The following is a 27,397-nucleotide window of genomic DNA, read 5'->3' on the forward strand; positions in this document are numbered from 1 at the left end:
TGGCCAAATTGATCAGTGCACCTTCAGGGCTACTGGTTTTCCATCTATCTCCACCCTACTCTTCCTTGATTGACAGCTCTGGCTTAAAATGAGCCCTGGGAGGGCAGAGATAGATGGGAAATAAGTAGGTAGGGAGGTCCAAAGAACTATTTGGCCATGCCAACGGGACACCTAGTACCTGTGCTTGGTTTGAACAGTCATTTTGTGCTGAAAGAGTCCCTTTAAACACTCAGATCTCCCATTTTCATACCCTGCTTCCTCATCAGTTGTTGACTTTCTGTATGGGTGACTGCACTGTCCACAGACATCAGAGGCCACAGACACAATACCTGTGGTCATCAGTAGTAGCACATTCTTACCAAAATTTGAAAGGCTGCTCTAAATCAAGTGGAAATGTCAATTTTTGGATGGGATTTACATGAATCCCATATCTTTTGACACCCGACATGCCCAAATTTTCCTGGATTGTTCCCAAATATTTCAGATAGTCCTAGAGAAAATGAGACTGTAGGCATTTATGGTTACAGGTGAAATATTACTTATATGAACTGCTTGGCAGATCATGATAGCGCTGCTTCAATATAACTACCATACAGTTTAGATTTTTCTTTGACTGAAAGTTGTTCCCAAAACCATTGTAGCCTGGATAATATCTTTAAATTTTTGGGGTATTCATGTCATGTGGCAGTCCCTCAGTGAGTGTCAACTAAAGGTCTCCCTACACATTACATAAGTCATCTGCACCATTTTTGGTCTGATGACCATCTAATGACATAGGTCCTCCTGACTCTCCCCTGATGATGTCAAGGAGGAGGAGGATCAGATGATAAATTTCAATGGCTGATCCTTTAGTTCTCGGGGGAGATAAACTTCTACAAGGGGGACAGAGAAGTCTAGCAGTGGTTCTCTCATAGAGAACACAGGAACACCCAGCTTGGCTGAGCATGGAAGAGTTGGAAGATATAGCTGTTGGCTTCAAGGGGTTGTCCTCTTTCAGAAGTCCCCTGGTCCAAGCTGAGTCTCCTCTGCTGCTCTCAGTGTCTGGTATTGGCTGCAGAACTGATGTCACGTCGATAGCACTGCAGATGTACCTGCAGCGCCCCAGAGTCCTGGTCGTTGCAGTACTGTGGCTCCGCCACTATGGGGGGCTATGGTACGTCTGATGGCACTGAAGGAGTTCATCTGATCAGGTATCACAGACACCAATACATTTCACAGCCGGGCCCCCGGGGGGAGCTAAGGGTTCTATTCACTAGGCCACTCCCCACCATAGTGGGTAAACTGGGGGTCAGGCAGGAAGTTAGATCAGAAAGCTGACTGGGTTGGAACCAGGCAACACCTTGTGGCAGAGGGTGTTGTGGGGGAAGATACAGTAGGGTCTCTGTCAGGGGTGGGATCCTGACAGAGGCTTGGCAACTTGAATGAACGTAACGGGACCGTGCCTGCTCCGGGTAGCGGCGGTGCCCAAGGAAGGATTAGAAGCGAGATAGATTGTGCTGAGTGAGAAACGAGATCACGCAAAGGAGAAATACCAGTGCTGTAAGACCGAAGCAACATCCTACTGAGGCGCACTACTGGTGGCCGGAACGCCGAGGGCGTATAATAACATTCAGCTTCAAGCAATACTCCAAACAGCGGCAGTACAGTCAGTCTAAGGTGGGCTGTCTACCTTAAATCACCTATGCAGTCTTGGGGGGCAACCTGTGGAGAGGGGCGACTCTAGGGTCCCGGAAGAGCTCCGAGCCTACCCGTCAAACGGGTGCCGTTCCAACCAGAACATCAGGGAGGGATGGAGGATTAGCAGAACATCATCTAATCGAGTTGTGAGGGAACTTAAGAAACAGACACAACAGTTGTGGGGGACTTTCTGTAAGCACAGCAGGGAAGGACCACAACACATAGCGCTAGAAGGAAGGCACCGATTTCCACCTGTGAAGAGAACTCTAGAGGTGCCATTGGACCGGCCGGACTTGCGCAGCCTGGTGAACCGTGTTCCGGACTGAGGACCCAGAGATCTTCAGTGAAGAGGTAAAGAGACTGCAATCTGGTGTCCTCGTTATTTACTGCACCGCACCACCACAGCCTCACTACTACAACATCACTACCATTATCCATATCTATTATTCACTGTACGCCCCTCGGCAGGGTCACGGACCGGGCCTAGCCACCGTGACAACCCCAGAGCAGAGACTCAGAGGCCCGGTACCGGGTACCCCTCGGCCCTGCGGCAGTGGGGGCGCTACATACCCATGGAGAAGGAATGCGTCAGAGCTCACTGATGGTCTGCAGCACTGATGACACATTGACAGCGCGGCTGCCAATTACACTCCCTGACAGAAGTTATGTTGCTTATCCATGTTATGTAAATAAAAGCTTATAACCTGACGTTAAATTCATCCATTGGTTGTATAAACTATTCTTTTGAAAGCTGAAACCCTCCGAAATGTGGTTTAGGTTAAGAAAATAAATTGGCATCAATGCAGAAATATTGATCAGTTAATGGACACAGAATGGTCAGATTTTGGCAAGACAAAAGTTTTGTCGCCGGGTCATATAATGTACCCAATCCTAGTTTACATCCTCACCTGTGCTCAGGGAGGGGGAAAACGGCAAAGTTTGCATATTTTCTTTTTTTATAACAAACTACATCTGGGGACCAGATATTTTGAAAGGGGCAACCTCATAATTCTTCTGGAACTTATACAATTTTTAATTAAGCACAGCCCATCTCGTAAATGGGTATTTCAATGCCAGTAAGTGATATCATATTTGCTAGGATTATGATTATGGGGGATCCTGCTGATGCTCAGAATGAAGGAGTAGAGATAGTTTTTAAGTGTTGTCCAAAGTAAAAGTTTGAGGGACACGGGTCTCCTCATTGTCATTTTCAACAGTGGCCCAAGAGGTCAGAACCCCTCTCCAATCACAATGTTCTGGCATATCCTAGCGATTTTACCATAGAAATAACCTATTTCTTAACCGGACTTTACTGTTAATGGATCCTTCAACTTTAATTAGAACATGATCTCAGTAAACATCCAAACTCTGACTCCCTTTGAACTTCATTCATGCTCATATTTTATGCATTAGGTGCAGTTTTATTCCTGAGAAGATTAGATGAGATAAACTGATAGATAAGTTTCAAATAATATCACAGTGCAAATCTATCCTTAATCTGTTTATTATTATTCATCCGATCACTCGCTTGCTCATGTCACCTGCATTTTAAAAACATCTCCAGAATTCGACCTTTGAATTTGCAAAAACTCTTACTGTCGCTCTCACTCACTCTCGTCTGGACTACTGCAACTCTCTATTGGTTGGTCTCCACTAGCCAAACTTTCTCTTGCCCAATTCGTCCTGAATGCTGTGGCCAGGGTCGTACTTCTGTCCAGCCGCTTCACCAATGCCTCTTCCCTGTGCCAGTCATTACACTGGTTACCCATCTGCTACAGAATACGATATAAACTTATCTCTCTCACTCCCAAAGATCTCCACAGTTCTGTACCACTCCCTCGTCTATGTCTATCACCCTACCAGTGCTCTCTGCTCCGCAACTGATCCAACATCCTCCAGTATACAATCCTTCCACTTCCATCTCCAACACTTCTCACATGCTGCGCCAGTTTTCTGGAATGCGGTTACTCATCCTATGAAGGGGACGGATCACCCATGAAACACGTGTGTTGAATAATTCGACTTTTCTTATCTGACCTGGGTAGTTCCTGACTCAGAGCATGGTGCCCTGTGGATCTCCACTGCCCACCTTTCATTATTTTTCACTATTTGCACCAGAGGGAACTCTCTTTGTGTTTCCTCATAGGGTATCTGCATGGGATAAGTATTTGTTGCGGATAGTTCTGAATCAAAAACGTGTCTCTTGGCAGGAAAAACTCTGCATAAAAAAACGCACATTTTTACCTTATTTGCCTTATTTCACCTAGGAGCAGCTTGTTTGAAAATAACAAACTGGGATTTACTCACCATCACCAGGTCCCGTACTATTCTCTGCCACAGTTACTGGGCTGCCATCATGACCACAGCCCTGCAACTAGTGAGTGAGCTCAGCTGTTCTGCCCAAGTTGGGAGCCACTGATTTCACTGATTAGCTGCAACGCTGTTGACGTTAGGTCAGTGCTGCAGACAAAAAAGACATTGGGAGCAGCGACACAGGACCTGGGCAGGGTGAGTAAGAATTATATTTTTTTAATGAACTGCAGCCAAGGGAGAGGAGAATTCTGAAACAAGAAAAACCCTTTAAGAAGACAGCAACCAACTTGTGTCGTAATCCTGTGGTTAAAAGATTATCTTAGATTTTTTTTAAAAATTGGTCATAAACCACAGAATGCCATGATATAATTCAATAGCCTTTACTCACTCGATAAATCTCCGACCACTCCAGCGCTACTCGAGGTGGTCCCACCGATTCTCATGAGCTGATGACATTCCGAACACAAGCCCATGACCACAGTAGGCAGTCACTGGTCTTATAGTAATGGTAGCAAGGGTTTTGTGTCATTGGTGAAGCCTATGGTTAGCTGTAGTCTTTGTTTTGTGGCCATTATTTGAAAAATTTGGACAACTCACAAGAAGAGGAAGTGCTATACATGAAATGCTCAGTCCAGTTGCTCTGGCGTTGAACAACTAAAAACCAAGTTCCTTACGTGTAAACGTCAACTATTGGAGACCATAGGGCCATTATTATTTAGAGTCAGTCAGAAGAGTTACATCAAAGCAATCGCCTCGGATTAAGACATTAATTAATTAATTCCTATCCTCAGCAATCAATAGCCCCATTAGCCAGCTGTTGCCAAGGTGAAGAAGTACAAAGGGTATGGAGCCAGAACTTCACAGCTCAATGGCCGTTCTAGGGAATTGAAGTTCATCTTCCATGTGTGTGTCCTTTTGGAGGCCACAGAACATGATTAAAGCTGGCCATGGTGGTGCCGAAGGTTGGACCCACACTGATCTGACATTGATGTCCTATCCTAAATTGATCTCGACAACCTCTTTACTAGAAATCCCAAAGCAATCACCAATGTCTGAATGCATCAAATCATTTCTTCTCTGGTGACCATCTAAATTGTATGTTCATCTTTGCGATCTTTTGACAACAAGCTGGACAACACCGTTCAATGACTACGACCAGAGTTGTCAATGCATTGTAAAAAAAAATAGGCTGTAATAGTGAGGCGAAACTGGAAGCACCGATGAAAAATCTGTAACGGGCCATATGTAGTATTCGTGTTCTCCATCAGGCTCGTTAAGCATCAGGAACCTAGAAGTGAATGCAACCTATGCACCTTCAGAGTTGGACACAGACTAAATGTGGCGCCTCTTTGCAAATCATCAGGGGTGAACACAGACTAAATCAGGCACCTCTTTGCAGACCCTCAGGGGTGAACACAGACTAAATCTGGCACCTCTTTGCAGACCCTCAGGGGTGGACACAGACTAAATCTCAGGCCTCTGCAGACCCTCAGGGGTGGACACAGACTAAATCTGGCACCTCTTTGCAGACCCTCAGGGGTGGACACAGACTAAATCTGGGGCCTCTTTGCAGACACTCAGGGGTGGACACAGACTAAATCTGGGGCCTCTTTGCAGACCCTCAGGGGTGGACACAGACTAAATCTGGGGCCTCTTTGCAGACCCTCAGGGGTGGACACAGACTAAATCTGGGGCCTCTTTGAAGACCCTCAGGGATGGACACAGACTAAATCTGGCACCTCTTTGAAGACCCTCAGGGGTGGACACAGACTAAATCTGGCACCTCTTTGCAGACCCTCAGGGGTGGACACAGACTAAATCTCAGGCCTCTTTGCAGACCCTCAGGGGTGGACACAGACTAAATCTGGCACCTCTTTGCAGACCCTCAGGGGTGGACACAGACTAAATCTGGGGCCTCTTTGCAGACCCTCAGGGGTGGACACAGACTAAATCTGGGGCCGCCTTGTAGACACTCAGGGGTGGACACAGACTAAATCTGGGGCCTCTTTGCAGACACTCAGGGGTAGACACAGACTAAATTTGGTGCCTCTTTGAAGACCCTCAGGGATGGACACAGACTAAATCTTGCACCTCTTTGCAGACCCTCAGGGGTGAACACAGATTAAATCTGGCACCTCTTTGAAGACCCTCAGGGGTGGACACAGACTAAATCTGGCACCTCTTTGAAGACCCTCAGTGGTGGACACAGACTAAATTTTGCACCTCTTCAAGATCAGGTCTTTTTCGGTCCAGTGACAGAAGCCACTTACTGATTTGGAGGTGGAGGTGGCCCCTTTACCTCTTGGTCCCCTGTGTGACGGTGCTAATGCTATGTCAGCCCTTGCACCCCCAATAGCTAAGCTCTTGCTGAAATATATGTTATATAACCTAAATGCCAGACAAAGCTTACGGTGCAGCCATCTCCTGTTCTCACAAGCCTTACAGTAATGCTTCTTAGAAAGAGATAGTTGTAATATGGGAACATCAAGGCCTGAAATGCATTTTTAAAGACGTCTTTTGTTCTACATTAATGCACTCATGAAAAAAGAGATGGGCTGCAAATGATCATACTGTAATTTACAGTGAAAGTGTAAGCATGCAAGACAAACATTTTCAGCAACGTCACTCTTCTAATCTGTTTCATAGTACACATTGGATCAGAGTGGGGATCAGTGTGCGGTTTCGGGAGTGGTTATGTGGAGGAGTAAGATTAGCAAGGAGAAGTCAAGGGTGCAGGACAGGTTTGTAACATAATGAGTCTGGTAGTATCCTATATTAGCCTTTATTAGCCTGAATAAATTGCTGTCCAAAAGGAAATGTCTTAAAGGGAATCTGTCACCAGGTTTTGCTTCCTAATCTGACAGCAGCATAATGTAGGGTCAGAGACCCGGATTCCAGTGACGTGTCACTTACTGGTCTGCTTAGTGTAGTTTTGATAAAATCATTGTTTTATCAGCAGGAGATTATCACTAGAGGACTAGTAAGCCTGCTGCCAGGTAGTCAAATCACGCCCCCACCACTGATTGGCAGCTTTCTGTGTACACTTTGCATAGGCAGAAAACTACCAATCAGGGGTGGGGGCGGGGTTATACAGAGCTTAGCATTCAGATAACTTGTAGATCTTCGGCAAATAAAACAGTTTTTAATCAAAACTGCAATACCCAGTAAAGTAAGTGATACATCTCTTGAATCAGGGTCTTTGCCCCTACTCTTCTCTGCTCTCAGATTGAGATTCTTCAGAATAATCTATTTTTTTTATGTTTTGTATATTTAGGGTGCATTAGGGTTATTGAGGGTAAGCCTCACGGTGAGCGGGAGCGCCATATCGCAATCTTAGGGCGCCAACCTCCTCAACGTTGATGAGTTGTCAACAAGGAGACAGGTCGTTTGGCTTCTTTATTTTGAAAACAAAGGGTTGGGCATGTTGAAAATCAACATGTCCATTCGTTTTCTTCTCAGCATCTGTCAAATGAACATTGGTCTAACAGCAAATCGCCAGGTTCAGGTTGAATCAATTTTGCCCAATGTATAGGCCACCATACAATGGCCATAGTCTTGGAAGTAAGAGTATGAGAAACCCATTTTGAACACATATCAAAGTCTCATAATGGCCAAGTAAAAAATAACTATTCTGAAAAAAGGAAACACTAAACCAAATAACCAAATAAAACTTACCAGTGCTTGGGTTCAGTGTGAAAAACCCTTGATTATTTCCACTGGAGAAATGGAAGGAAAGTTTGCCAGCTGAAACCAGATCTGCATCGGTAGCATTTAGTTGAAGGATGGAGACATTTGGAGCAGAGTTTTCCAGTACGGGAGCATAGTATACAGCCTTAGATAATTGAGGGATGTTATCGTTGACATCTGCAACTTCGATGTAGACTTCAGCCATAGCAGACAGAGGAGAGGAACCCAAGTCTGTAGCGCAGATGGTCAACCAGTAGCGTGATGCAGACTCCCGGTCTAGAGGAGCCACTGACCGAATTAACCCTGAAAGATGCATCAAACGTTACTGGTTAGTTCACACATTATAAAAGACAGAATTGCAAAGAGATTGCCATCAAAGAACTTTAAAAAGTGGTTTCTATCCATTAGATGGCAGCTGGGGCTCTAACGATTCTGCCACAACTGAAAACATTTCTTAATTTCTCATATTTATTCTTAAACAGCTGATCTCACTGCAGAGCTGTGCCTGATTAGAACTAACACAGTAAAGCAGAGCTGAGCTTTGTCTCTTTACAAACACATCTGCAGCTCCAGCACTCCTCTCATAGTGCTGACAATTCAGCCGTACTCCCCTCCTTCCACAATGGCTACCTGTGAGACAAGCTGAAGAAGCGTTACTTGTAATCAGGCACAGCTCTGCAGCAGAGCTAACAGCACTGTAAAAGGAGAGCTACAAATGCAGATGTGTTAATGAATGATGCAAAGCTCAACTTTGCTGTACGTCCCCCCACTGTGGCTGCTTATGAGATGAAAGCTGAAGAAGTGTTATAATAACACACAGCTTTGCAACTATTTTGAGATACAAGGGGACCTTGCCACTAAAAGTTTACCGCTTGGTATGTATTTTTCTACAATGGAAGCCAATGGCCGATACATGCCACAATGAAATTACACTTTCATTATAACTCACCTGTCTCTTCATCTATGCTGAAAACTGAGAGGTCCGTGCCATCCTTTATGGAATAATGTATGTCACCATCCTTTCCTTTATCTTCATCCTGAGCCGTGATTGAAAGGACTTGTGTTCCAGGTGGTGAATTTTCCAACACTGACCCAGTAAAGACGAAAGTTTTAAATACAGGTGGTTGTAGATTTTCATTTACATCCAGCACTTCCACCTCCACATGACATACAGAAGAATGTGAGAAAGGGTGGCCATCATCAGTAGCTCTGACGGTCAAATTGTAGAAGGTTTTAGACTCAAAGTCAAGTTCTTTCTCTAATATCAAAGCTCCCGTTAACTTTTCCACGTTAAATATCCCTTGCTCATTGTTAATAAGGGAATACGATACATCTCCATTAGGTCCAGAGTCAGAGTCCTGAGCATCCACAAAGTACAAAACAGTTCCTACAGGAATGTCCTCTGCAATTTTCACGTTGGCCGTTAATGGACGGCAATATGGGGCATTGTCATTGACGTCTTCCAATGTTATAATCACGTCAGTTACCGAAAAAAGTTGCCTGTCTTTTTTCGATTGATCTCTGGCCTCTACTTTGAGTCTATATTTTGGCAATAGCTCCCTGTCCAACACGCTCTTAACTGTTATGTCACCTGTGATAGTGTCAATGGTGAACTTATCAGTTGGTCTTAGTAGTGAATACCTTACCCGGCCATTGTCCTCTTTGTCGACATCATCTGCCTTTACTTTAACAACAACACTACCAATTTTAGAATCCTCTCTTACCATTACACAGTATCCCGATGAAGGAAACTTCGGTTCATTATCATTTACATCCAACACGTTAATAGCTAGAATTTTCCAAGAAGATTTTTGAGGTGTCCCAAGGTCATACACTGTAATATTAAGAATATATGAACTTGTGGATTCATGGTCCAATGGTGATGAGACATAAAGATCTCCAGTCTCCATATCGATGTCAAAGCATCCATCATCACTTCCATCAGATATGGCATAGGCTAGTTTGCCATTAAAACCAGTATCCAGGTCAATGGCAGTCAACGAAGCAATGGAAAAGTTGACAACTGTATCCTCAGCCACATCAACAGATCCTGGAAAATTGTCATCAAATTGAGGTGCATAGTTATTTATCAGATGATTATTAAATGATGTATCCTCCTCATAATTCTGCTTTTCAGATTGAAAGCCGAAGGAATTTTTCATATTTTCCATTATCTTGTCAACCACACCAGTTTCTTCACAATGGACATATTTGGGCGAACCTTCATTTAATATTGTGATATTGATAAATGTGGGCACAGCTTCATTTTCTCCATCGCTAGCAGTGACAACCAAGGAGAGATGATGGTCTGATGATGATAGGTCATACAAGTCCCCTCTGATGGTGATTTCTCCAGAAGTGGGGTCTAATCTGAACTTTTTTAGCTCATTGCCAGATAAAATCTGATATTGTACGGTCTGAAGTTCATCTACGTCCACCGCGGAGAGTTCTACCACCTTCTCACCAATAGACATGTCTCTCGTGATGCTTATGTTGCAGTTGACCTTCTCAAAAATTGGGGCATTGTCATTCAGGTTGTTCATATTAACAGAAACGTACACTTCAGTTTGTCTACGATAAGGTGAGCCTAAATCGGATGCCCAGACTTTCAGATTATATATCCTTTGATTCAACTCATAGTCAAGCACCCTACTGTTAGAAATAACTCCTGATATTGGGTCAATTACAAAAGGAGAAGATTTTGGACTAATTAGCTTGTAGTTTATCTTGCCATTGTTCCCCTTGTCTACATCAGTTGCAGAAACTTTTAATATCTTTGTTCCAATGGGAGAATTTTCATTGAAAGCTCCCTCATATTTAGAATGAGTGAATATAGGGGCGTGATTATTACAGTCTATAAGGTCAACAATAACCTTAGTGGAGACTTGGCCGTCAAGTGCCGTAACTTCTAATCGGAACTGGGATTGTTCGTTTGTATCCATATGTTTACTGGTAAATATCAAACCACTTTTGCTTATAAGACGGAAATTATCTGTCGAAGTTTTCATATAATATCCACCCAATGGAGCTGCAGGGTTAATTTTAACGGTAGCCACGTGACTACCAGGTGGGGCGCATTCATTAATCTGGACTTTATAGATATCCTGTTCAAATCTTGCCATAGCATATCTCCATGGAGGAATGTAAATTGTTTTGAGGGGGGAATAAACTGGTGGCTTTCTCTTGTCTTTGGCTCTAAGACTTAAATTAAAACCTTGCGAGTGTTCCAGCCAGTTGATCTGTGCAGTGGAAACCACAGTAAATTCATTTTTCCCCACGTAGGACCTTAAAACTTTGAAGTAACCAAAGGAATCTCCGTCAACAATCTCAACTGAATCAATACTACACCCTGGATCTAAGTAGTCCATGACCACAGTGGCGTAAAGGAGCCTCTCAGATGAATCAGCCAAGGCCGTTGTAACCGATGAGATGAAAGGAGGTTTCCTCAGAGCCGGTTGCACCGATACCTCCAATGAAGCTACATTCCCAAATCCATTACCCTCTGCAATTTTTCTCATACGGTCAACAGCTAAAATTTCCAGTTTGTGGTGACTTATTTCAGTTGCATTCAAGTGTCCAATTAGCATGACGATACCACTTGTTGGATGGATACTGAAGAATGAGGACTTGGCATTGAAGGTATAGTAAAACATAGCATTCTGACCCAAATCAGCATCTGTAGCACTAATCTTACCAAGGATAGTTTTAAGAGGAGCGTCTTCATTAATCGTAAATTTGTACAATGTTGTTGAGAAGAGAGGTTTTAGATCATTCATATCTAATATTTGGATGGCAACTTTAGTACGGGCTTCATAATTTAAGGATTTCTCAGAGGCGTGAATGATGAGCTGATAATTGTCTTTAACTTCCCTATTTAATAAGGCTGTATTGCCACTCCTTATCCTAATACGTAAAAAGCAGAAATCCCCAACCACCATTTCCTCCGTTTTAAAAAGTCCAGCTGGGTCTTCCGATACAATCCTATACTTTACTGTCCATTGTGGATCCTTCAAGTAAACACCCATCTTTACATGACTAAGTACATAGGTCTTAGGAGCAGAATTTTCATGGATGGTTGTGTGATACGAACTTTGAGTAAAACTCAAAGAAGAATCTTCATTGTTGGGTCTTTGTTCGCTAGTTGTGTAATGAAGCAGCAATATTACAATAACCAGGGCTTCTTGGGTGGTGGTGGTAAAACCAACCATTGTGTGACGTCTCCCTGAAAATAGAAGAAAAAAAGACACTTTATAAGTCAAAATGTAGTCTGAATATGTTATCAAACATCAAATATAATATTGTATTGATGAATATAACTCGTGTGTTTCGGAAATTCTATTTTCTTTTCTGAGAAGGGGATCAGTCTCGTTTGGCAACCAAGACCACTAGCTATCTCAATTTTGTCTGTCCACCTGATGAGAACCTTACCAAATCAACCAAGTGGTAAATGTCGGAGGCCTAAAATGAATGTATGCACATGGATTCCTCAGCATTTCAGTACATACTGTAGTAATCTATTCATAGTTCTATGTTCAGTTGTAACCTAAATTGCTCATGTTGTACACAAAAAATTTAAATTACAGGGTAAGTATCCACAAAGAGTTAAAATATGCAAAACTCTTAATGCCAAAGGCTAACGATATAAAGAAACAAAACAACAAGAAGGCTTACGTACGGAAAACCTGTTGACTTTTTCAGAATCGGGAAATCAGCCAAGAAACACCCTAATTGTGGTTTTACTTCCACAATCTAAATAGGAGAATGTTTCAGAAATCCGTTTTCCTTATGATCCAGCTTCTACGTAGAGGTTCCAGACTGTAATTTTAGAAAATATTAAGACATTTTGTTTGAAACTTTGGGTAAAGATTATAGATGGTGGATTTGTTTACGAAGACCCAGTTCAGCAGCCAGGTCAGAAGTTTGTGGCCCTGGATGGGAGCTCTTTGAACTCCATGTTCTTTTATATCCATTTGTTTACTGCTAAATATCAAACCACTTTTGCTTATAACTAGTCAAAAATTATCTGTCGAAGTTTTCATATAATATCCACGTAACGGAGCTGCAGTTTTAATTTTAACGTTAGCTACCTGATAAAAACCTTACCATCTCAGGGATTTTGGCCCCCTTCTACATAAGAAATATTTCAAGGTCCTGGAGTAGCCTAGAACCTGAACCCAATAAAAAATCTTTGGAGGAAGCTGAAACGCAATGTTGTCCAGCGACAGCCCCGAAACCTGAGAGATCTGGAGAAGATCTGTACGGAGGAGGGGGCCAAAATCCCTGCTGCAGTGTGTGCAAACCTGGTCAAGAACTACAGGAAACGTCTGACCTCTGTAATTGCAAACAAAGGTTTCTACCAAATATTAAATTCTGCATTTCTATTGTATCAAATACTTATTTCATGCAATAAAATGCAAATTAAGTTTGTAAAAATCCTACAATGTGATTTTCTGGATTTTTTTTAAGATCCTGTCTCTCACAGTTGAAGTGTACCTACGATAAAAATTACAGACCTCTCTATTCTTTGTAGGTGGGAAAAGTTCAGTAAACAATTGCTGATATACAGCGAAAAGGTCAAAATTTTAATCTAATATAGCAAACAACCTAAATTCATTTATTGATGAAATTGATTAAAAACTTCAATTTTTATTGTACCTCAATTAAAACCATGACACAACTACAACAGATAAACACATATAACACATAACCGTGCTCTCTACTCTGACCTGAGATCAGAGTAGAGAGCACGGTTATGTGTTATATGTGTTTATCTGTTGTAGTTGTGTCATGGTTTTAATTGAGGTACAATAAAAATTGAAGTTTTTAATCAATTTCATCAATAAATGAATTTAGGTTGTTTGCTATATTAGGTGGGAAAAGTTGCAAAATCGGCAGCGTAAAAAATACTTGTTTTTTATTTATTATGCTTCTTTACAGAGCGCCAAGATATTCCGTAGCGCTTTTCAGACATTTCGTGAAACCAAGTGCACTTTGCAAGTATGAATAGCCTGAATAGCTAAACAATATGTGTATAGGAAGCAAATAGCGGATGTATGCTTTCATCTACTTCATGTGACTAAAACGCATCAAAGCAAAAAATATGACTTCCCTTTCTTAAGCAAACATCCAGCTATTTGCTTTTCCCTCTCCTGCCTATAAGACACCTGTGTATCAGATTTGTGTTAGAATATTCGTGTCAGTAGATACTGTGGTGCCACATGCTGCATAAAATGAGGCTGGGAAATTGTACACCATTCGTTTAAAAAAATCCAACTCAAAAAAATAATTAAGTTAAATACCTTGTAAAAATCCCTGAACTCCCCTAAATCTGCCACTGTTTTACATTTTGCTTTGCGTCACTCCATTGAACAGATATTAAAATGAATTTTTTGTGGAGCGCAATATGTGAAATTTCTTCTCGGAGTTCAACTGGGCGTTTCTTCACAGTCTTCTTTGGAGGCATATCTTCACCCACCCAGGTGAGGCCAACTAATGCCCGGCAGCTGATCTAGCGGTCTATCAGTCTCAGACATTGCTGAGCTGTAATTGGAAGTATCTGGGTGGGAGGGGCAAAAGTACAAGCCCCCAGAGAAGACTCTGTAGAAACGCCCAGTTGGAGTGCTGAGCAGAAATTTCACATACGCTGCTCTTAAGAACCAAAAGTGAATATCTCTGCAATGGAGCGAAGCAGCGCAATTCGAAAAACAGCAGCAAAATCAGGGGAGCTCAGGGATTTTTACAAGTTAAACATTTTTGACCAAGTAACAGGTCATCTTTTCTATCTAAAAGGATAGCAAAATATGTGGTAAGGGTACATTCTTGGTCACATTTAATGTGGTGTTTGGCAGAAACCGTGGGCAAGGTACTCATCTGGCATGTTACATGAAAGTGGGGGTCCTGGCTGGGTGTGTGGATTTATGCTATGGGGCACTACGTCCTTTGCAGGACATATGTTACCAACTGCTTGGCTGGCTGGCTGGCCGGGACCCGATGTTAAACAGTTCAATGAGGGAGACCACTAGTCAAAAATAAACTTTTTACTGAACAACTTGGTTTGGGTTATATACAGTAGGTAGCCATTACACAACGTTCTGAACGTTTCCATCACATTACGGAGCATTTTTTTACACACAATTTCTATTCCTTTCTCTTTACTCGCTTGTTATCTTTCTTCACTGTTCCTCTCTACTTCACCACTGTCCAGCTCAGTACTACAGTCCAGTTAACAAGGTGTTGTGGATTCTGTTTGTGGGCTCCCTCTGGTGGTTACTGCTGGTACTGGGTGACTTTGGTGGGTTGCGGCCTTTGGTTTCCACCTGTCCATCAGTGGCTGGGTGTTTCCTATTTTACCTGGCCTTTCTGTCATTTCCCTTGCCGGCTATCAATGAATTCAGATGTGCTCTGTTTGGTTCCTGCCTACCTGCTCCCAGATCTTTCAGGATAAGCTAAGTGCTGATTTTCAGTTGTTTGGTTTTTTTGTCCAGCTTGCTTATTATGTCTCTATGCTAGCTGGTAGCTCTAGTGGACTGAGGTTCTCCCCATGTGCCATGAGTTGGCACATGGGTTCTTGTAATCTCAGGATGGTTTTTTTGATTAGGGTTTTTTGCTGACCGCTCAGTCCCCTTTTGTATCGTTCTGCTTTCTAGTTTACAGCGGGCCTCAATTTGCTAAAACTATATATATCATCTCTATGTGTGTGCCTTCCTCTCATTTCAGCGTCAATACATGTGGGGGGCAACTATATCTTTTGGGGTTCATTCCGCTGGAGGCAAGTGAGGTCTTTATTTTCTCTGCAGTGCTAGTTAGCTCTTAGGCTGGTGCGTGGCGTCTAGAACCAACGTAGGCACGCTCCCTGGCTATCTCTAGTTGCGTTTGTCAGGCGTAGGGCAGCGGTCAGCCCAGGTTCCATCACCCTAGAGCTCGTCCGTAATATATTTGTACTTTGCTTGTCCTGTGCTATCCCTAGCCATTGGGATTCATGACAACAAGGGTCCTATTCCCAACCCACAGTTCTGCATCTTCTTTGCCATCAAGGGAACTTTGCAGTCAATATGATCGGTATTTAGCTTCTCTACTGAACTACCGCAATATGGCACTCTCATTCGTCATCTCCCTTTTTCCTGTCCCATCATGGCCCGTTACCTCTCTGAACGGTAAACTTGGTGTCTTAATACTAGGCGTTCTCTCCTGGGACCCATCTCCGAATAACCACTCTGTCCTTCCTTCGGTTTTCCTTTCCTCCTTACGTCGGTTCATGCTAGACACCGTGTTGGTCTCCCCTCACTTCAGGATACCCACATCATGCGGCACTGCTACTGTCTAGACCTTAGGTTTTCTTCAGTCACACACTGGACCCTATTTGAAGTCTTGACAGTAAACTGTCACCTTATCCCTCCCCACTTTGGGCAAGTCCCAACCATTAACTTTAACTCTCCCTAGTGTCGGGCAGAAACTAGCATAACACCATTAACACATGTCACAATTCACATTACACAATACAATGATACACTTGTTCTTCAAGGGGGAGCGTGGGTAGTATGTCCATCTCCTTACACACTAGTGCTAGAGAGGTGCCACAATGGGTCAGTTTTTGGCTTTGCTCTTTGTGTTGTATTTTAAGAGATTTTAATAAAAAAGGACTGATTTCTAACTAGCACTTTCAGATATACTCAAGGTTCTTGCACCAGGATACAAATACTTTGCACAGCATTCATGCATTTTTTACTTTTGTTGTCCCATGGAGAAGTTCTTGACTGCTTCTTAAGAGAAATCCACAGACTTGGGATGCAGAGGCCATAATTGGTGGTTATGCCATGTTTTAGTTTTGTGGCTGTCTACAACAAAACTCTATGATGAGACACCCTGATCAGTATACCATTTTTGTCATGACATACTAACCCAACGTACTGCCATTTTCTTGTTCCCTTTCTGTGTTCTGCTTCCATGATGAGTATTGTACAACGCTAGGTCTAACCAAACACCTCTAATTTCTGCTTCCATATAAGCTCACGACCCTTAAATTCTTTTAAAACTGAGATCTGGTTGATAATAATTCTCACTGCTTTGGATGTCACTCATGGACGTCTCATAATCACCAAAGCGGACGCGAAATTAATTGACTTGTCATGTCTGTCACTGCCCGTCATTTACATTGACACATGTCAGCTCGTTGCTCACTGGAGTGTGGTGCGTGTTTGTCTTTCGCACTGCCCACAACATAGACATCCCAGTTCTTATCATTATGTGATTGCTACCGGCAGTCGTCGGGAGTGAAATTTCCCCAAAACATCCTGTTTGCCATTGAGAGAAGAGTCTGGCTGTGGGTGGCTTGTGCATGCAACTGGTGGGATAGGAAGAGCCAGGAAGACAAACAAGACCATCATTGTGTGAACTGGATTATTGATAGAAACCTAATCCTTGGTGGCTGTGGGGAACCATTGATAACTTTGTCAAACGTGTCTTTGATATAGCACCTTAGATACAAAAAATACACGACAGCCACACCAAGACTGTCTTGTAACAAGGATTACATAATTAATCTAAGTTTTACAAAGGATAGATTAAACATGTATGACCACTGAGGGTGTTACTACTGCAACCTCACAAATCAATAAAACGGGTGTCCCAAGTACCTAATTTCATGATTCTTCAGTACCGTAGATCTTGGATGGAGTATCCATGTGCAACTCAAATTCTTTCTCACTGTAATCGTGTGGCGAAGCAAAATGTGGACTTAAGATCGCTACTCTAATAATTAGTGAAGGTCAAGGGAGTGGGATCCCCAGAAATCATAGATTTTATTGATGAACTTGATGAAATATATACTTGTTAGCAGGTACATAACTTGATTATCAGGTCTTCTCTTATCTTATCACTGTTCACAACCCACCTTTGAGCAGGACCCGTGCCAAGGTCTGGCAAGTCCAGTTTCCTTCACTAACACTTCCTGGTCTGGCCTACACACTGCCTCAGCCTCAATCTTTTCCTTTGCTGTCTCAGTGTCCCCACCAATCCACAGCTTACCTTCCTGGGCTCCTGGCCGTAACCATTGCAGCGAGCCCTCTTCTTTCTCTGCTCCATTTCTCAGGGTATCAATGATCCAAACATGCAACTTTAATCCTGTTACAGGCTTGCTACCAAAAAGCTCCTTCCTTTCAGACACCTAATATGCGACCTTCGCTTCTGCTTCTCAGTCTCACTGCAACACCAGCTAACTACCAACCAGTGATCCTACCCACTGTAGAATTGGCTACTTGCTAACCATTCCCTGCCCACATAAATTGCCTTAACATATTTCCTACTATAAAACTGCCTAACAGTCATATCTCTACACTAATATGTCACTGGTGCATATTGTCATACAATTTAGCATTAGACTGTCAAAAACAGGTCTGCAGGGGAGTGTCAGCAATCTTCAACTCCTTTGCAGGTGAAAAGAGGATCAGGTGGATGGATTTCAACATGCTCAACCCTTTTGTTTTGATAATGTTGATTAGCCTGTGTCTGGCAGTGGCCTACTTCCCTCTCCTAATTTGTAACACAAACATGTAAGGCTCACCTAATTATGGATGTGTAGGGGAACTTCAATGTATCACTAGTCACTACAGTGTCGGACTGGGGTGCCAAGGGCCCACCAGTAACAATGACTTTGCGGGCCCACTTTTCACCTGCATACAAATATTACACTACCCTTGTTCACAAATTTACCTGTATCTCATTCTCTATATAATAATAAACTAGGTACCGTAGTTTGGTTAATGAATGATGAGATGCTGCTTTTTTCTGTATGCAGTAAATCATGTGAATTATGCCAAGTACTTCCCATATAGTGGGGTTGGGGGCCCATGTTTGCACAGGGGCCCACCGGGGGACTCCCCTGTTCCCCTATGGGCCAGTCCGAGCCCGAGTCACTACTCACGGACAGACTGTGAGGCAGGGAAGTCAGACTTTCCGAAGTCAGTACCAAGAGAGCATGAGATAACCAAGGGAAAAAGACAAAGTCATAAGTTAAGTCATGTTGTAGGGTCAAAATACCAGAAGATAGCGGATCAAGCAAGAGAACAAGACAAAGGCATAGTCAGAACACAGTCCAAAGTATCAGGCAGCAAAAGATTAGCACTCAGAACAACAGAATCAGGCAAATACTCACCAGGAAGCACATACTACATCTGGCAAGGATCAGGGTCAGACAGCTCAGTTAAATAGCTTGTGCAATCTCCAGAACACAGAACACCTGGAGAAAGTCCTGCACCTTCCATTCACAGATTGGACAGCTGAGCTGTCAATTAAAGCACAGACAGCTCAGCACGCCCATCACAAGAATGGACAGCCTAGATGTCAATCAAAACACTGACAACTCAGCATGACCCATATTCCATAGGACAGCATAGGACAATTGCTCACTGAGTGGAGGAATTGTGACAGTCAGGAGCAACAGATGATACACGGTATGGATAGAGTAACGTTCCCGTCATGGTGAGTGCTAACTTTGTCTAAAAGATTAAGCCAAACAATCTTTCCAAAGTTTCAATATTTATGTTGGAAAAAAGGCTTATGTACACTAATTTGGTGGAAGCATTGGATATTATTCTCTAATTTTACTCATTATTTCTTTTCTGTCCTCACATATTTACTTTAAACCCTCCACAGCTGCCTGATAGGAGGTTGCACTAGGCCAAAAAGTCAGAAGAATACAGATGTCCCCTGAAACACAAGAGATAGCAGCTTATCTTTCCTGAGATCAAATCAGGTGTTGAAATTTAGCATGCCGATCCTTCTCCACCCCACACCCCTATCATCCCATGTCAAGGAAGAGTACAGACACCCCACAGACACTTTGAAATCAATGGATTTGTCAACTTTCTTGAAATGTGTTTGAGCATATTATGGTTTCATTAAGATTAGTCACCCTTTGCTAAGCCACCTTGTAATCTTAAGGTCCCCATACACATTGGATAGAATCTGCCCATTTTGACACGATTCACTGACCATCTAATGTATATAAGGACCTCCCAACTCCACCATACGCAAGAACATTCAGCATCTTACAGCAGCTTATCTACCAGCAAAACAAAAAGATCCGGTAAATAAATGCAAACCACAAGATCCTTTCTTCCCAAAAACTCCTGTCCGATCTTGCGGTTTGAGATTATCCCTTGTTCTGCAGGCAGATAAGTCACTGGGAGATGCCAAGTGTTCATGCCTGCGGGAAGAAGTGGCTGTCAGTTGAACGAATGATTGGCCAGCAGTTATCTAATATATGTGGGCACGTATATTCAGGTGCAGCTAAGAAAGCATGGTTCTTGTGACATAGCTAGGCTGGCCGCCATGAAGGGAAGATGGGTACCAACAAGCCACTTTGCCTTTGCCAAAATATGTAGATACTTATCAGCAAACGGAATCTTTGCCTTAGGGGAAAGTCTACTTGTGTTCATCATATTTCACTGAAAGATGAAGTGAAAGTAGAAGGATCATTTGCCATTTCTAAGAGTGCAACCCACTAAGAATTCGTCATATATTTTAAGTGGGCAATACATGTTGGATTGATGTTGGCCGAACCTACTGATTTTGGCTGAACCGGCCAACCATCTAATTTGTATTCAAGCCTCCTGACTTTTCTCAATGGCGGAGGTCGGGGAGAAAAAGACCCAACTTTTAGATGTCAAAATGCCCGATCCTTTTGTTCTCATTGAAGAAAGGACTCCAACAGAGGTGTCTAGCAGTGGCTTACTTCTTTGTCCAATTGATCCTACATGAATATGGGGGTGTCGAGTGAAACAGCTGTTGTCCGAATGAGCATTGGTAACATGTTGCCCCTATACACTTAAGATAATTGTTGGCTTCAATGATGGTTTGGCCAATTGTTCTGCGGCAGCTACATTGCCGTCTCTCCAATACAAAGGAGCACTCGTTCTGCCAGCGGCTTATCTCCCAGAGAATAAAAGAAACAGCCATCCGAAATTGGACATGCCAGAACCTTATCTTTCCCGACGTGATCTAAATAACAGAGACTCCCGTGCACATTAAATTGTTGGCCAAACCAGTAAATATTGGCAACGTTATTCTAATATGTATTGGGGCCTTAACGCTTATGATAAGCCTTATGGTGGTCACTTATATGACCTTAGTACGATCTGAGCATCTATGATTTCCAGCTAAATTGTAGGAACCTGCCTAAAACGTTATTGGTTACTGTCTTTTTTTCTTGTTGCTAAAATGGTATCTTTCCTAAAGGTACCTTCACACATAACAATTTCGTTAACGATATCGTTGCAACGTCACGCTTTTGGTGATGTAGCAACGATCCCGCTTAACGATCTCGTTATGTGTGACAGCGACCAACGATCAGGCCCCTGCTGGGAGATCGTTGGTCGTAGGGAATGATCAGGACCTTTTTTTGGTCGCTGATCACCCGCTGTCATCGCTGGATCGGCGTGTGTGACGCTGATCCAGCGATGTGTTCACTTGTAACCAGGGTAAATATCGGGTTACTAAGCGCAGGGCCACGCTTAGTAACCCGATATTTACCCTGGTTACCATTGTAAAAGTAAAAAAAAAAACCACTACATACTCACATTCCGATGTCTGTCATGTCCCCCGTCGTCAGCTTCCCTGCACTGACTGTCAGCGCCGGCCGTTAAGCAGAGCACAGCGGTGACGTCACCGCTGTGCTCTGCTTTACGGCCGGCGCTGACACAGTCAGTGCGGGAAGCTGACGGCGTGGGACGTGACAGACATCGGAATGTGAGTATGTAGTGTTTTTTTTTTTTTTTTACTTTTACAATGGTAACCAGGGTAATTATCGGGTAACTAAGCGCGGCCCTGCACTTAGTAACCCGATGTTTACCCTGGTTACCCGGGGACTTCGGCATAGTTGAAGACAGTTTCAACGATGCCAAAGTCGTTCCCCTGATCGTTGGTCGCTGGAGAGAGCTGTCTGTGTGACAGCTCCCCAGCGACCACACAACGACTTACCAACGATCACGGCCAGGTCGTATCGCTGGTCGTGATCGTTGGTAAGTCGTTTAAGGCCCCGTCTCACTAAGCGATTTACCAACGATCACGACCAGCGATATGACCTGGCCGTGATCGTTGGTAAGTCGCTGTGTGGTCGCTGGGGAGCTGTCACACAGACCGCTCTCCCCAGCGACCAACGATCAGGGGAACGACTTCGGCATCGTTGAAACTGTCTTCAACGATGCCGAAGTCCCCCTGCAGCACCCGGGTAACCAGGGTAAACATCGGGTTACTAAGCGCAGGGCCGCGCTTAGTAACCCGATGTTTACCCTGGTTACCAAAAAAAACAAACAGTACATACTCGCCTTTCGGTGTCCAGGTCCCTTGCCGTCTGCTTCCTGCTCTGACTGAGCCGCCGTACACTGAGAGCAGAGCGCAGCGGTGACGTCACTGCTGTGCTCTCACTTCTCACTGTACGGCCGGATCTCAGTCAGTGAGAGCAGGAAGCAGACGGCAAGGGACCTGACGGACATCAGAAGGCGAGTATGTACTGTTTGTTTTTTTTTACATTTACGCTGGTAACCAGGGTAAACATCGGGTTACTAAGCGCGGCCCTGCGCTTAGTAACCCGATGTTTATCCTGGTTACCAGTGAAGACATCGCTGGATCGGTGTCACACACACCGATTCAGCAATGTCAGCGGGGCCTCAACGACCAAAAAAAGGTCCAGGCCATTCCGACACGACCAGCGATCTCGCAGCAGGGGCCTGATCGCTGGTACGTGTCACACATAGCGAGATCGCTATGGAGGTCGCTGTTGCGTCACAAAACTTGTGACTCAGCAGCGATCTCGCTAGCGATCTCGCTATGTGAGACGGGGCCTTTAGTGTAATGGTACCTTTACAATCTTGGCCAATATTGTTGTTTGTTTAAGAAGATTAGAGGGACAAGGTCTAGAGAAGTGTAAGGCTACGTTCACATTAGCATTGTGCGACGCAGCGTCGGGCGCCGCTGCGGCGACGCATGCGTCATGCACCCCTATATTTAACATGGGGGCGCATGGACATGCGTTGCACTTGCGTTTTGTGACGCATGCGTCCCTGCGGCGCACGCGTCCGGGCGCACAGGACGCAGCAAGTTGCATTTTTGGTGCGTCCAAAATCAAGCAAAAAAAGGACGCATGCGTCACAAAACGCTGCGTTGTGCATGCGTTCACATTTGCGTTGTGCGTTGCGTCGCCGACGCTGCGGTGCACAACGCAAATGTGAACGTAGCCTAAGAGGTGTATGAAAAAAATGGGCACCATTATTTTTGCAAATTTCAGCCATCTACAGTATGTATGTTCAAGACTGAGCAAAAAAATGATAAAAATAAGTTTTTGTTGCTAATAAATGTACAGTACAGACCAAAACTTTGGACACACCTTCTCATTTAAAGATTTTTCCGTATTTTCATAACTATGAAACCTGTATATTCACACTGAAGGCATCAAAACTATGAATTAACACATGTGGAATTATATACTTGACAAAAAAGTGTGAAACAACTGAAAATATGTCTTATTTTCTAGGTTCTTCAAAGTAGCCACCTTTTGCTTTGATGACTGCTTTGCTCACTCTTGACATTCTCTTGATGAGCTTCAAGAGGTAGTCACCGGAAATGGTTTTCACTTCACAGGTGTGCCCTGTCAGGTTTAATAAGTGGGATTTCTTGCCTTATAAATGGGGTTGGGACCATCAGTTGAGTTGAGCAGAAGTCTGGTTGAATTTGTATTATGGCAAGAAAAAAGTAGCTAAGTAAAGAAAAACGAGTGGCCATCATTACTTTAAGAAATGAAGGTTAGTCAGTCCAAAAAATTGGGTAAACTTTGAAGTCCCCAAGTGCAGTTGCAAAAACCATCAAGCGCTACAAAGAACCTGGCTCACACGAGGACCGCCCCAGGAAAGGAAGACCAAGAGTCACCTCTGCTTCTGAGGATAAGTTTATCCAAGTCACCAGCCTCAAAAATCGCAGGTTAACAGCAGCTCAGATTAGAAACCAGGTCAATGCCACACAGAGTTCTAGCAGCAGACACATCTCTACAACAACTGTTAAGAGAAGACTTTGTGCAGCAGCCTTTCATGGTAAAATAGCTGCTAGGAAACCACTGCTAAGGACAGGCAACAAGCAGAAGAGACTTGTTTGGGCTAAAGAACACAAGGAATGGACAATAGACCAGTGGAAATCTGTGCTTTGGTCTGATGAGTCCAAATTTGAGATCTTTGGTTCCAACCACCGTGTCTTTGTGCGACGCAGAAAAGGTGAACGGATGGACTCTACATGCCTGGTTCCCACCGTGAAGCATGGGGGAGGAGGTGTGATGGTGTGGGGGTGCTTTGCTGGTGACACTGTTACTGTCACTGTTGTGATGCTACCACAGCATCTTGCAGCGGCATGCTATTCCATCCGTTTTGCGTTTAGTTGGACCATCATTTATTTTTCAACAGGACAATGACCCCAAACACACCTCCAGGCTGTGTAAGGGCTATTTGACCAAGATGAAGAGTGATGGGGTGCTACGCCAGATGATCTGATGGTTTGGGGTGAGCTGGACCGCAGAGTGAAGGCAAAAGGGCCAACAAGTGCTAAGCATCTCTGTGAACTCCTTCAAGATTGTTGGAAGACCATTTCCACTGACTACCTCTTGCCTCTTGAAGTTCATCAAGAGAATGCCAAGAGTGTGTCATCAAAGCAAAAGGTGGCTACTTTGAAGAACCTAGAATATAAGACATATTTTCAGTGGTTTCACACTTTTTTGTTAAGTATATAATTCCACATGTGTTAATTCATAGTTTTGATGCCTTCAGTGTGAATTTACAATTTTCATAGTCATGAAAATACAGAAAAATCTTTAAATGAGAAGGTGTGTCCAAACTTTTGGCCTGTACTGTATATATTTTATTGTATATTTCAAATGTAAAAAATAGCCTTAAGGCTAAAAATATACCAGACGACATAACCAGATCATAAGTGACAATAATAAGGAACACTTAATAGTAGATAAACCAATAGTAAACTATATAGGGTGTACGTTTCGCATGTTCACACTTGCTTCCTCAAGGAGTGCAGTAAAGCCAACGGCACCACAGTCTCATATATACGTATGTGTGTATATATATATATATATATATATATATATATATATATATATATATATACTAGATGGCAGCCCGATTCTAAAGAATCGGGAGTCTAGAATCCATATATACTTTATTTTTTCAAATGTAAGAATAATTTGGTGGGCGGGGACCCTCTGATTTGGTTGGCGGGGCCCCACGGCCTCCGATTTGGTGGGCGGGGTCCCTCTGCCTCCGCTTTGGTGGGCGGGGCCGCTCGGCCTTCGATTTGGTGGGCGGGGCTCCTCGGCCTCCGATTTGGTTGGTGGGGCCCCTCGGCCTCCGATTTGGTAGGCGGGGCCCCTTATCCTCCGATTTGGTGGGCGGGGACCCTCGGCCTCCGATTTGGTGGGCGGGGCCCCTCGGCCTCCGATTTGGTGGGCGGGGCCCCTCGGCCTCCGATTTGGTTGGCGGGGCCCCTCGGCCTCTGATTTGGTGGGCAGGGACCCTCGGCCTCCGATTTGGTGGGCGGGGCCCCTCGGCCTCCGATTTGGTTGGTGGGGCCCCTCGGCCTCCGATTTGGTGGGTGGGGACCCTCGGCCTCCGATTTGGTGGGCGGGGACCCTCGGCCTCCAATTTGGTGGGCGGGGACCCTCGGCCTCCGATTTGGTGGGCGGGGACCATCGGCCTCCGATTTGGTGGGTGGGGACCCTCGGCCTCCGATTTGGTGGGCGGGGCCCCTCGGCCTCCGATGTGGTGGGCGGGGCCCCTCGGCCTCCGCCTTGGTGGGCGGGGCCGGGCCCCTCGGCCTCCGCTTTGGTGGGCGGGGCCGCTCGGCCTTCGATTTGGTGGGCGGGGCTCCTCGGCCTCCGATTTGGTTGGCGGAGCCCCTCGGCCTCCGATTTGGTTGGCGGGGACCCTCGGCCTCCGATTTGGTGGGCGGGGCCCCTCGGCCTCCGATGTGGTGGTCGGGGCCCCTCGGCCTCCGCTTTGGTGGGCGGGGCCGGGCCCCTCGGCCTCCGCTTTGGTGGGCGGGGCCGCTCGGCCTTCGATTTGTTGGGCGGGGCTCCTCGGCCTCCGATTTGGTTGGCGGGGCCCCTCGGCCTCCGATTTGGTTGGCGGGGCCCCTTATCCTCCGATTTGGTGGGCGGGACTCTCGGCCTCCGATTTGGTGGGCGGGGCCCCTCGGCCTCCGATTTGGTGGGCGGGGCCCCTCGGCCTCCGATGTGGTGGTCGGGGCCCCTCGGCCTCCGCTTTGGTGGGCGGGGCCGGGCCCCTCGGCCTCCGCTTTGGTGGGCGGGGCCGCTCGGCCTTCGATTTGTTGGGCGGGGCTCCTCGGCCTCCGATTTGGTTGGCGGGGCCCCTCGGCCTCCGATTTGGTTGGCGGGGCCCCTTATCCTCCGATTTGGTGGGCGGGACTCTCGGCCTCCGATTTGGTGGGCGGGGACCCTCGGCCTCCGATTTGGTGGGCGGGGCCCCTCGGCCTCCGATTTGGTGGGCGGGGCCCCTCGGCCTCCGATTTGGTTGGCGGGGCCCCTCGGCCTCCGATTTGGTGGGCAGGGACCCTCGGCCTCCGATTTGGTGGGCGGGGCCCCTCGGCCTCTGATTTGGTTGGTGGGGCCCCTCGGCCTCCGATTTGGTGGGAGGGGACCCTCGGCCTCCGATTTGGTGGGCGGGGACCCTCGGCCTCCGATTTGGTGGGCGGGGACCCTCGGCCTCCGATGTGGTGGGCGGGGCCCCTCGGCCTCCGATGTGGTGGGTGGGGCCCCTCGGCCTCCGATGTGGTGGGCGGGGCCCCTCGGCCTCCGATGTGGTGGGCGGGGCCCCTCGGCCTCCGCTTTGGTGGGCGGGGCCGCTCGGCCTTCGATTTGGTGGGCGGGGCTCCTCGGCCTCCGATTTGGTTGGCGGAGCCCCTCGGCCTCCGATTTGGTTGGCGGGGCCCCTCGGCCTCCGATTTGGTGGGCGGGGCCCCTCGGCCTCCGATTTGGTGGGCGGGGACTCTCGGCCTCCGATTTGGTGGGCGGGGCCCCTCGGCCTCCGATTTGGTGGGCGGGGCCCCTCGGCCTCCGATGTGGTGGTCGGGGCCCCTCGGCCTCCGCTTTGGTGGGCGGGGCCGGGCCCCTCGGCCTCCGCTTTGGTGGGCGGGGCTGCTCGGCCTTCGATTTGTTGGGCGGGGCTCCTCGGCCTCCGATTTGGTTGGCGGGGCCCCTCGGCCTCCGATTTGGTTGGCGGGGCCCCTTATCCTCCGATTTGGTGGGCGGGGACTCTCGGCCTCCGATTTGGTGGGCGGGGACCCTCGGCCTCCGATTTGGTGGGCGGGGCCCCTCGGCCTCCGATTTGGTTGGCGGGGCCCCTTATCCTCCGATTTGGTGGGCGGGGACTCTCGGCCTCCGATTTGGTGGGCAGGGACCCTCGGTCTCCGATTTGGTGGGCGGGGCCCCTCGGCCTCCGATTTGGTTGGTGGGGCCCCTCGGCCTCCGATTTGGTGGGAGGGGACCCTCGGCCTCCGATTTGGTGGGCGGGGACCCTCGGCCTCCGATATGGTGGGCGGGGACCCTCGGCCTCCGATGTGGTGGGCGGGGCCCCTCGGCCTCCGATGTGGTGGGCGGGGCCCCTTGGCCTCCGCTTTGGTGGGCGGGGCCGGGCCCCTCGGCCTCCGCTTTGGTGGG

At 46.0% G+C, this 27,397-nt stretch overlaps 1 protein-coding gene across 1 annotated transcript in view; it reads right to left on the reverse strand.

The window, feature by feature from the left end:
- Positions 1-27,397, reverse strand: part of FAT2 (FAT atypical cadherin 2) — a 101,143-nt gene that overhangs the window by 43,335 nt on the left and 30,411 nt on the right. Inside the window, exons 2-3 of the mRNA XM_077266370.1 lie at positions 8,627-11,899; positions 7,666-7,980 (exon numbers count right to left, since the gene is read on the reverse strand). Coding sequence (XP_077122485.1) covers positions 7,666-7,980; positions 8,627-11,885 — 3,574 coding nt within the window. The 5' untranslated portion in view covers positions 11,886-11,899. The remainder of the gene's footprint in view (positions 1-7,665; positions 7,981-8,626; positions 11,900-27,397) is intronic.

This window comes from Ranitomeya variabilis, chromosome 5 (genome assembly GCF_051348905.1).
Source record: "Ranitomeya variabilis isolate aRanVar5 chromosome 5, aRanVar5.hap1, whole genome shotgun sequence".
NCBI lineage: Eukaryota > Metazoa > Chordata > Amphibia > Anura > Dendrobatidae > Ranitomeya > Ranitomeya variabilis.